The sequence below is a fragment of the Nannospalax galili genome, unplaced genomic scaffold (genome assembly GCF_000622305.1).
Source record: "Nannospalax galili isolate Female #2095 unplaced genomic scaffold, S.galili_v1.0 scaffold206, whole genome shotgun sequence".
NCBI lineage: Eukaryota > Metazoa > Chordata > Mammalia > Rodentia > Spalacidae > Nannospalax > Nannospalax galili.
In genome coordinates, this window is record NW_008358101.1 from 6,208,973 (window position 1) to 6,221,090 (window position 12,118).

Sequence of the window (12,118 nt, forward strand, 5' to 3'; positions counted from 1 at the left end):
ACTCATGTTGTACAATATTCATAGAGGTCAGAAGAGGGCGTCAGATCCCCTGGAACTGGAGTTAAGGACCATTGTTAGCCTCCAAGAGGGTTCAGGGAACCAAACTTGAGTCTTCTGTAGGAGTAGCCAGTGTGCTTATCTGGTGAACTGTCTCTCCAGCCCCATTGAATTATATCTTAATAAAGCTTTTTAATCACACTAAAATACTTTCAACACAAGATAAAAGCAAAAGGGCCATTATGTTTCTTTTAAGCACTCCATTTTTTGTTGACATTTTGTGAAAAACAGATATAAAGTGCATATAGAAAATAGTATGCCCATTTTGTTGACTGGACCAGCACATGCTCAAACATTAAAAAAAAAAAAAAAAAAAAAAAAAAAAAAAAAAAAAAAAAAAATACCAGTTACATGCATCCATGAGTGAATAGAAGAACACCCAGGGGAGTCCCCAAAGGAAACTTGGAGAAAGTACTAGAGAAAAGTACTCACAGGGAGCCCCCTGGGTCCTCGAGGTCCCATCTCTCCTGGAGGCCCCTGTTGACCCTGTTATAAGGAAGCCAGGCAGAGAAAAAGTTAATTAACATCCCCTGGTAATAGCAGATTGTAGTTGATGGAAAAGTTACGTGCAATCTTACCGGTTTGCCTGAATTTCCCAACTGGCCAGGCTTCCCTGGAGCTCCTGTGTTACCCTGAAGATAAAATGTAACACTGAGAGTGATTCAGGCTGTAAGCATGATGGCCAGCCTGCCTCACCCACCTAGGTATTGTTTATATTTAAATAGCACAATAGCATCAATCCCCTGGTTTCACATTGAGAATTTGGGAGGATGCTCAATCTCTTTCTGTATGTGTGTTTGTGCACACACCTATTCATGTTTGTGCACATATATATATATATATATATATATATATATATATATATAGAGAGAGAGAGAGAGAGAGAGAGAGAGAGAACATAAATTAAAAATATAGGGTATCATTCCTCAAGCAGCAATCACCCTTTTTTCTTTTTTTTTTTTTTGAGACAGGGTGTCATTGGCCTGGAACTCATGACATAGACAAAGCTTTCTGGGGTTACAGGCATGCACCACCATACCTGGTCTTTTACAGAAATTCTGGGGATCAATCCTGTGTCCTCATGATTACTAGGCAAGTACTTTACCAACTGAGCTGTCTCCTCAGTCTATCTTTCTTGGTGAATATATCAAAGTCTTTTAGATTAGTTCAAGAATGTATTAAAGACCAAATGTCCCCTACCCCTCAAAAAGTCTTTAGCTTTTATTTAAAAGAATCTCCTTCAACTTGAAGATCATTCTTTCTTTGTGATATTGATTATACATCTTTTCTTTACCACTTCCCATATACTCCTGTGAGTCCTTTGGTCTCATATTGACAGGATTAAAAGTTGCAAGAATTAAATCAGCATGTGGAAAGCAGAGCATGACTATTGATAAAACCCTGCTGGCAAGTTCCAGGAAAACACATTGGAGATCTCTCCTGCATCATCTTCTCCACATAAGCTTCTTAGGTACTAGCCCTGCTTAAGGTGCTGTGGAGCACTATGATTGGAGTGATGAGCCCTCATCCTCTAAAAGCAGTGACTCATTTCTACTTTACTCTGTGTGTGTGTGTGTGTGTGTGTGTGTGTGTGTGTGTGTGTTCATGTGCTAGTGCACTGTGTGTGGTATGAATGCATATATGTGTTGGTTGAGTGCACTTGTGTTTAAGTGCATGGAGGCCAGAGGACACCTTCCGACATATTCCTCAAGCACTATCTTTTTTTTTTATTGTCTTTTTGAGACAGGGTCTCCCTGTAGTCCCAGCTGACCTGAACTCACTATGTAGACCAGGCTGGCCTTGAATTCACAACGATCCACCCGCCTCTGCCTTTAATCCCGAATGCTGGGATTAAAGGTGTGCGCCACCACGCCTGGCTTTTCTTTCTTTTTTTTAGGCAGGGTCTCTCACTGTCCTGGAGTTCACCAAACAAGCAAGGCCAGCTGTCCAGTGAACACCAGGTATTTGCCTATCTCTGCCTCCCTAGCAAGTGCCACAACATCTGACATTTTTGTAGGGGTCCTGAGGATCAAACTAAGGTCCTCACACTAGCAAGGCAAGCACTTTACCAACTGAGACATCTCCCCAGCCCCAACTTCTACCATGTCATGTTTTTCCTATTTTTATTCTAAAATAAAGGTATGTTTTATATCTTTGTTTTTTTCACCTATTGTTTCTAATGACTTGTACTTTAATTCAATATAGAATATAAGCTGACATAAGTTCTATGGCTTAATAATATATTCCTTATTTTAAATAGTAAGGAACCATAAAATTGTCTCTGTTTTATAATACCAAAGGATGACATTTTCACAAAGAAAGTCTAATCAGCAACTTTCTGGAGCTGGGAAACAGATTAGCATATGAAGTTTTAAAGCTTTACTTTTTATTTCTCCTGGGGGCCAAATATAAAATAAAATTCATGGTAGGCATATAAAAATTATAACAAAAATAAATTCACAGATGGATAAAGAAAAATATTAATTGAAAATTTATATTTTACCATTTCACCAGCAACACCTTTTGCACCAGGAATGCCAGGCACACCCTAAAAGAATACACACAGATTCTGAAATTAACCACCTCATTTAAGCATCCATTGGACATCACACTCACTCAGTTCCTGATATCACCATCTGCCAAGAGGCAAAAGGGATCATGCCAACCTCAAAGGCAGTGTGAAGGAAATGCTTCCTGGTTCCCAGACCAGTTAGTGATAGAACCACTCACTGTGTGCAGGACATTGCTTTACTGTATCTTACTTGTTAAGGTTGAACACTCTTCCCCTCCACCCACCACCACTTCTCAGTAGTAAGATGATAATCACCGCAATTCAGCCATATGCTTGTCATTTTACGCTCATCCAGAAGTAGGTTGAACACTTAAAGGAAACTTATAAGCTAAAGTCATTTTTCAGGATGACCTTTCAAACTAGAGTCCATAGCATTCTTCACATCAACAGGAGATCTTATGGGCAGGACAGATACTATGGGATATAACATTGCTTCATATACAGATAATAAAATTCTGCATTTTGGTCTCGGGAGTCCCAGTATTCTATGAATGCTTACAAAGTGCCAGATGTCATAACAGATTGAAAGTCAGTTCCTGGTATTACCAAACAAAGTTGGTAATAACAAATTGTCAAATCTGTGTTACTGGAAGATTTACCTTCAAAGACTCAGAAATACATACAATATCATCACATGACTTTCCAACCACACCAATGCAGGGAAGTATCAATTCTAATGCTTCAAAATCCCACATAATCCCAAACTAGTAAGCTTTCTCACAATATCCCTGAGAATTCTCTCAATCGCCTTATGGCTCAGCCCTGCTAACAGGAACTCCACAGCTGAAAAAATAGTACAAAGTCACAGAAGCAGCTCCTTGCTCTGGGTTACATAAGGAAAGACGACAACAAACAGAAGGTGATCTAAATCATAAAACCAAAGCTTTCTTTTTATGCTTATTAAAGAAGTTACCAGCTAGTCACAGAAAAAAGCCCAAAAACGTAAACGTTAAAACTGAAAAAATAAAAATAAGTCATATTTTCCTTTGAACTTACCAAATTATGTAACATATCTCACCTTCCAAATTCATCTTACATATCATGTATATAAGACAATGAATATTTAATCAATCAAATATTAATACATACCGGCAACCCCTGTAATCCCACATCACCAGGAAGTCCCGGTTTCCCAACTTCACCCTGAAAATAAGTTTTTAATCACTGAATTGGACCTTTATGAACTGCTCTATTCCTTTAAAGGATTGAAGACCTTTCAGGTAAAAGATTTTTCCCAATAGCTAACCTCAGTTGCATTTTAAAAATATTATTTAACTCAGGATAGGTGGTAGGTAGGACATAACACACAAATTCAAACACACAATTTCCTTCAGTCTATTTTCATCAATGGGGCCCTTTTACCGAGTTCCTAAAGCAAGCAAACAAACTTACAATTTTTTTTTACAAGCTTACCATGTTAATAAGAATTTTGTAGTTGACTCTTGGTTTAAGAATTAAATGGAAAAAAAGAGGGAGGCCTGGCTAACTAAATCTGGCAATGTAATAAAAATGCTGTGCTCAGCTGGCCAGGGTAAGACATCTCCACTCAGGCATGGACCCAGTCACACAGCTACCTTTGTTCCTGGCATTCCAGGTATCCCGTCTCGACCATCTACACCCGGCAAGCCCTAAAGACACACAAAGAAGCACACTGTCTCTTAGACACAGCCACATTTCATTTCCTACATTATTTTCTGAAGTTTCGTCGCAAGTCAGTAACCACTGTATGAACGGTAGACTACAGTTCAGGACATACCGTGTCTCCTTTGGGTCCAGGGGGTCCAGAAATTCCTCTGGAACCTTGAGGGCCCTGTAGAAAAAAATCAAAAGAACTAAACAAGGCATTTTCAATGATTGCAATGCTTAAGACATGCAAAACAGGAAAAATCAACAGATGACACTGTCAAGCAGGCTGTTTTGCAGTGATTAACTAATTTGAACTCACTCTGTCTCCCTTGGGGCCTGCTTCTCCTGGAGGTCCCCGTTGCCCTTGATCACCCTGTATAAAAGAAATAGAAGTTTGTTAAAATAAGCAAAAATTACTTTCTTGTGGGCTTCGAAAGCTTAGAAAGCATAGGGGGTTGGAAAGATCGCTCAGTGATTAAAAGCACTGGCTGGTCTTGCAGAGAACATGGGTTCAGGTCCCAGCATGCACATGGCCATCCACAACTCCAGCTCCAGGGTTTCTAATGCCCTTTTCTGGCTTCCCTGGTCATTGTACAACATGGTGCACTATATGGATATAGGCAAAACACTTATGCACATAAAATAGAAATAAATAAATAAAATTTTAAGTTAAAAGCATCATCCATCTTACTCAACTCTTGCTCTTTCTCTACAAGCCCTTTGATCTATTACAAATGCCCAGTTCAAAAATCTTGTGGGCTAAAGAGACGGCTCAGTGGTTAAGAGCACTGACTGTTCTTGCAGAGGACCTGGGTTCAAATCCCAGCATCCACATGACAGCTAGCAACAATTTATAACTCCAGTTCCAGGGATCCAACACCCTCTTCTGGCCTCTGCAGGTACCTCATGACATAGGTGTCCTTACATACATGCAGGCATAACACTCATACACATAAAATAACAATAAAGGTAAAAATAAATTTTTTTGAATCTTCTTGTAAAAATGATAGCCTTAGAGGCAGGCATGGTGGCACATGCCTTTAATCCCAGCACTGGAAGGCAGAAAAGGCAGGTGGATTTCTGTGAGGTCGAGGCCAGCCTGGTCTACATAGTGAGTTCCAGGCCAGCTGGGGCTACTGGGAGACCCTATCTCAAAAAGACCAAAAAAAAAAAAGATAGCCTTAGTAATTGATATTGTCATAAAGACAACTGGGGTCGCATGGTCTTTGTTTTCATTTTAGATGCACGATGATCTGTGCCATCTGGATGTACATGTGAAAGAGATTAAATTCCATGCTATAAGCAACAACATCACATTAGGTAATCCTGACTGTAGAGGCAGGCTGAGGTATGGATTAACCACCAATATTTTAATGCTTTTAAATTCCCATTTCAATAATAATGGCCTAATACACTTGATGGTGGTATATGGTACATGTGGAAATAGATGAGAGGATGGCTTCTTAAACACGGGGTTTCTTGAACTGTGAACTTCTCCAAACCCTGGCTAGCTCCTTCTTGCTAGTGAGTCAGTTCATGGCTCAGGTGAGCATTATCTATCATCCATAACGAGCTTCTACTTGATCCACTCAGTGTCATCTTCTCAACACACACTTTCCATTCAGACAACAAGAGCCTGTGATAGTGTATTGATCCTATCATCACCATGGGGCCCCTCCTGTACTTTGCTGACTTTCCTAGAATGGCTTTCTAGAACACCCTTCTTCTTAGATCCTCCCCTGTAAATTACCTCTACACCTATTCAAGAATTTGACCTTGTAGTTTGCAATTGAGTTACAATCTGTCTTTTCCATGGGACCTTGATAGTGAGAGATTCTATTTTATATGTGGTATCTGTGAGTGCTAATGGACTTTTTGTCAATATGCCTGCAAATGGGCCTGAGGCAGTCACAATAATCATATAAGTATACATGGTAGTCAAAGTACAAAAAACTGAGATAAGAAACCATCAATGAAGAAAAAGTAGAAATGTCCAGGAATGAGAAATGTGGTCATCACTGTCAATCAAAGTTTTCTAGCAACAAGCAAAAGGCAAGTAGCAAAAGGAAAACACGGTAAGCATACATAAATCGGTGACAATGTGACATATCCCATAAGAAAAGAAGTCAAACCAGAGGAATAGTCATCTATGCCCAACAGAAAGACTGTATGTTTTAAATAAATATGAAAACTTTCCCCATTTTTCCTTTCATTTATTGATTTACTGAGGCTGGGGGTTAAGTCTAGGCCCTTGAGCATGTTAGGAAAGCTCTCCGCCACTGAGCCATGTCCCCAGTCCTCTTTTCAGTTTTTACTTTGTGACAAGTTCAAACTGGCCTTGAACTCACTCTGTATCCCAGTCAGGCTTTGAATTTGTGATTCTCCTCCCTCAGGCTCTTGAGTACCTACAGTTACAGGTCTGTGCTGCCAGATCTGCCTTCGGTTTTTCCATTTCAACTTTTCACACGCACAAGGTACTTGCATATACTCATATACAGAGCAAAACAGAACAAGCCTGAGGAAAGTCTTAGAAATAATTATTTTGGCTAAGTGCAGTTCTACATCTGTAATCCTAGCATGTGAGAAGCAGAGACAGAGGGCCACTAGAAATCTGAGGCCAGCCAGGTCTACATATTGAGTTCTAGGTCAGTCAGGGCTGTATAGAAAGATACTCTATCAGAAGGAAGGGAAAGGAAGGAAATGGGAGAGGAGGGGAAGGGGAGAGGGAGGGGAAAGGAGGGGGAGTGGGAAGGGAAGAAGGGGAAAAGAGAAGGGAGAGAGGAAGGGGGAGGGAAAGGGAAGGGAAACATTAAAAAAAAAATCTATCAGTGGGTTTGAGGAAAAGAAAACCACTCACAGCTGCACCAGGAATGCCCTGAGGTCCAGGTTCTCCATCTAAACCCCGAGCACCCTGCAAAAAATAAGACAAAGAAACAAAACTCAGATCAGTCATGTGTGTTAAAGGAAATGTCCATCTCTCTAAAGAAATACAGCAGCCAGAAGGAAAGGGTTTGTTTGTTTGTTTGTTTGTTTGTTTGAAAAATACTGTATTCATCAGTGAATTCTGAGGGGCGATTCTATAGCTATTTCAGACATGAAAGCACTGGTGTGCATCACATCATGTCAACATTACATAAAGACAATCTTTGATACCATTTTGGATATTTCAAGCTAACACTACGTCGATTCTTGGTTGCTGACATCAACTCAAAACACTGGTATTTATTTAGAGACCTTGGCAAACCTACTGAAAGAGGCTTGGCAGTCATCCCTCATACCTCCCCCCACCCCATCCAGCAGTCTCAGAACAACTGTGGAAATTCATTCATGGTTAAGGTGAAGTTAAGACGAACTAAAGTAGACTCTGCAAAGCCACCACTGTGAGAAGGACTTCTAAGACTCTGGACACCTCTGCCCCTGATCTAATTAAACAAAGAATCAGATGGTCATTTATGACTCAGAAGAGTGAACTGTTGGGTTCTTAGACGAACCTAGGCTTCCTCTCTCTGGACTGACGTTTGCTTTTATTTATGTACAGCAATCAATGTGTTTCCTCCAAACAGATCCACCCTACAAAGCAATAATGGAAGAACTGTCTGGAATTTTAGAAGTCTGATCATTTGAAAGTGATATGTGACTTAGCTACATAGTAGCTTATTTTCACTATAAGAATCAAAATGTGGTTTTAAAACAAAAATAGAGAGGGGCTGGAGAGATGGCTCAGATTGAGAGCACTGATTACTCTTGCAGAGGACCTGGATTCTATTCCCAGCACCCACACTATCCGTAACTCCAGTTCCAGGGGTACACTCACATGCAGGCAGTACACTCCTACATATAAAATAAAAATAGTAATTTAAAAAGTAGATTATCTTTAGTCCTCTCTACATATAGTCCTTGACAAAATACAAGCTCCCTCTTGAAATGTTCTTCTCATCTACAAAGTAAATAGGAAAACACAGGATTGGTGTGAAGAGGCTCTTCTAACAAAGCAGGCAGAAATGAGGAGATGATAAACAAATGGAAAGCAGTCAGAGAGCATAGGATAGATTCTGGGCCAGCAAAACCAGATGGACCTCATCTGCAGCAAGAATTAAAAATTAGAAAACCTTTGATAGGAGGTTCAGACACAAGTAGAAGCAAAGAAAAAAACACTGTGGAACAGAGGAACCACAGAGCCCTGAAATTCTTTGATTCCCAAAAACTAGAACGCAGCACAGGTATTCCACATTCACCAGAGAAGAAAGAATTTAGAAGACCTGGAAAAGACCTTGAATTCATTATTCACCTTGCATTAGAGAGTGCAGCCCAGCCTTTTGCATTATAGAAATGGCTTTGATGCACTCGCGAGTGTGCTCTCTCTTATTACAGTTCAGCGTGAGCTCAGATCCAAACTGCTGTTACTAGGTAACCACTGCACATCTGTGTTCACAAGAAGAGCTAGGTTTTTTTAAAGCAATTTGACAGAAATCAAGGGAAATGAAAAATTTTGAAAAATATCAAATAGAAAAATGCGTCAAATAAAGTGCATATGAAGAACAGTAATTGATTTCAAAGAGAGAGGTCATATATTTTATGGGATGACTTAAATCCAAAAAAAGTGATGGTCTGGGTGTCAGTCGTATAGAAATAAATGGGCTTTATGACTTAATAGCAAAGATATACATACAGAATGTTACTTAAAGTAACATGGCTGTAGAAATACACAGGACTCTAATGTATTTAAAATATAGTGTCTTTAAAAAAAAAAAAAGGAAAATATTTTAGAGGAGATGGAAAAAGAAAGCAGCCAGAAAAAAAAAATACCCAGAAGAGATAAAGCAAAAAAAAAAAAACCTTGAAATTGAAAGAAAACACGGTTGACAAGCCAGACCCTCAATTCACAGAATGTACATCTCCTAACTGAATGTAGTGAGCATCAGCAGTGAAATTTGCTGCTGTGCAGAACTCATACAAATGAGCTTCAGTGTCTCTGAGGACTGTGAGGCCAGGCTCCAAAGCAGAGTGACCAAAGACTTTTTTTTTTAATATCCTACAGTCTACAAACTATAGATTTCCAAATATACTTTCTAAGAAGCAGTAACAGTTTTCTGATGGAGAAATTTAACAAACCCTATAGATACATATCCCAAGAAAAAATATTCTTAAGAATACTGTGAACAGCTTCCAGGGGTTTTCCTTAGGATAGTTACTCCACCAAGCATCACCTCCCTCCATTCTTCATCACCATCATTCTAAGCCCCACAACTTTCTTATGTCATCTTCTTGAGCTTCCCAGATCTCATATCAAGATTAAGCCATTGCTTTGTCTGAAAATTCCTCATAACACCTGCCTTAGAATTTATGTCTTCCTTGCTTGCATTATCTACTTATTTGTCTCTCTAATTAACAAATTTAGTGCAGGCTTACTCTTCTCCAAACCATCTTAGTAGCTTACAGATACCTTGCGATGGAAAAGCTGTCCTTGCCTAAGGACAGGAGGGTGTACTGTGGTCACAACTGTATGACCCCTATTTAGGGAAAGGCTAAATTTCCAGGGTACCCAACATAGCCTTAAGACCTTAAAAGGTATTATTCTTTCCCTTATAACTCTTTCCATCTTCCCCTGTCTTTGCCTTGCTACATCAGAAGCACTACCAGCATGTATCAATGTAAGTAGTGCAAAGTACTAGCACTAATGAAGAGATAAACTATTACATCCCCACTTACTCTGATTTACTCAAGACAAATGCAGTGCTCTTCCATATCTATGTGTTCTTTATCCATGGAGTCCACCAAAAATATTTGGAAGAAAATGCTTCTGTACTAAATATTACACACATTTTTCTTTATGCACTATTTACCTAACTTACATTATATTAGATATTAAAAGTAACCTACAGACGGTTTAAAGGATTAGGAGGATGCTCCAAGGTTATACACAAATAGCACTCCATTTTATAGAAAAGACTTGAACATCAGGTTTGTGTATCCTAGGTAAGGATAAGGGTTCTGAAACAACAAAATGTCCATGGATACCAAGCAACTACATTATGACAAGCATCATACAAATTGCTCATTTCTGCCACCTGTACCATTATCTGTACTTACAACAAAATGTGAGGACCTAATCCATAAAACATAATGAAAAAGACGTTACCAAAGATAAAATGCTGTTTTAAAATGGCCAAAGTTGTAAATATGTAACTGGTTTCTATATAACATTATCATTGCCATCTCACCTTTTCTCCTTTGTCTCCAACAATGCCAGTGATGCCTCTCAGACCCTGAGCTCCCTAGAAAAGAAAAACCGACAGTGAATCATTTCAGTTCAAGTGCACATTTACTAAAGATCCTGTCTCAGAAACTGATTCAAAAGGAGTTTACTATTATAATGAAAGGCAAGACTAAGAAGCAGTGACATAACATAGACATGTTTCTAGTTGAGAAAGAAAAGTACGAGAAGAATCTTGATGGTCAAACCCTTTTGTAAAATTCAAAAGACTTAACCCTATGCAAACTTGAACTTGACACAGTTATTGATGTCAGAAAATGTAAATATCATAAGAGAGATTGTGATAACGTACTTGATATATTTAACTCACAAGCAGAATTCACACTGCCACTTCTACCCCCTTCGTGGTCTGTTAAGAGTAACATTATTTTAATCCCAGAAGTAATATTTACCTACCAACCCATGCCATCGAAGGAAGTGGATTCTGGTTTAACCAATTTTATGCCTCAGAAATGGAGCTGGGCTGTTCGTCAATCACTTGTCTCCAAAGCTTTCTGAATTCCAACATGGACCAGTAAAACTCATCACAAGCATAGGCATGACTAAGCTTAGAAATGAGGGATTGGGTATGCTGTACAGGACCCCTTTCAATAAAAGTCTTCCTGTTTGGGATTCTCTGGTCCAAAAGCAGGAGGGTTCTTCTAGAAACAACCTGGTAAAGGGTGAGTTTGGATGCTCCCTAGGGTATATCTGTGAGTGGGCTCTCCAATAGAAAAGTAGCTACTTTTAGACATCCGCCAACTCTTGACATTGGCTTAAGATAAAGAGGTTCTAGGCTACTGTCTTCAACTTCGGACTTGGAAGAGATGACCAAGTTCATGACCAGTCTTCATCTAGGTTAGTTACAAATTCTCTGTATCAGGAAGGGTCTGAAATTCCAAGTAAAACATGAACCAGTAAGGGATACCAACTTAGGCTTTCAAGTGAAATATGGCCAAACCAGATTAAACTGCTCTTTCTTGTGTAGCTTATTTACTAACTCTGAAGGCAACACTTCTACACAAAGAATTTAAACTATTTAGATCAAGAGTAGTGATGTGGAAACCCCATGTATAAGCTCTTCAGGTGACTTACTTCAAGGGAAGAGTTTACATAAATATACCAAGAAATTTCTTTTTATAAATCTGTGCTTACTTTGTAAGTGTGCACGTATATTTAAGAACTAAAAATCTGTGAATTCTACAGAAACATTTTGACATACCCTCTCCCAGACACCAAGAGGTCAGCAAACAGTAACAATATTTTCCAGTGGACCATTTAGCTGCACAACACAAATCAATAATCTACAAAAATTCTTTTTAGAATGTTTACAAAATCTTGTTCAGTGGGTCTTTAAGAATGACATTTTGGGGGTTGGAGAGATGGTTCAGTGGTTAAGAGCACTGTCTACTCTTGCAGAAGACCCAAATTCAATTCACAACACCCATATGGTGGCTAATAACTATCCGTAACTCCAGTTCCAGGGGATCTGATGCTCTCTTCTGACCTCCAGGAGCATTGTACAAATGTGGTGTACTTACATGCATGCAGGCAATACACTCAGACACATTTTTAAAAAATAAAAATATTAAATAAGATATATATATATA

The 12,118-nt window shown here is 39.0% G+C and overlaps 1 protein-coding gene and 1 non-coding gene across 2 annotated transcripts in view; both read right to left on the bottom strand.

Moving 5' to 3' along the window:
• Positions 1–12,118, bottom strand: part of Col9a1 (collagen type IX alpha 1 chain) — a 94,209-nt gene that overhangs the window by 34,620 nt on the left and 47,471 nt on the right. Inside the window, exons 20-28 of the mRNA XM_008856332.2 lie at positions 10,477–10,530; positions 7,113–7,166; positions 4,575–4,628; positions 4,386–4,439; positions 4,204–4,257; positions 3,719–3,772; positions 2,561–2,605; positions 636–689; positions 490–543 (exon numbers count right to left, since the gene is read on the bottom strand). Of these exons, the coding sequence (XP_008854554.1) occupies positions 490–543; positions 636–689; positions 2,561–2,605; positions 3,719–3,772; positions 4,204–4,257; positions 4,386–4,439; positions 4,575–4,628; positions 7,113–7,166; positions 10,477–10,530 (477 nt within the window). The remainder of the gene's footprint in view (positions 1–489; positions 544–635; positions 690–2,560; positions 2,606–3,718; positions 3,773–4,203; positions 4,258–4,385; positions 4,440–4,574; positions 4,629–7,112; positions 7,167–10,476; positions 10,531–12,118) is intronic.
• Positions 2,859–2,927, bottom strand: LOC115068140. Its single transcript, XR_003847517.1, has one exon. It is a non-coding gene; the product is annotated as a small nucleolar RNA SNORD27 (small nucleolar RNA).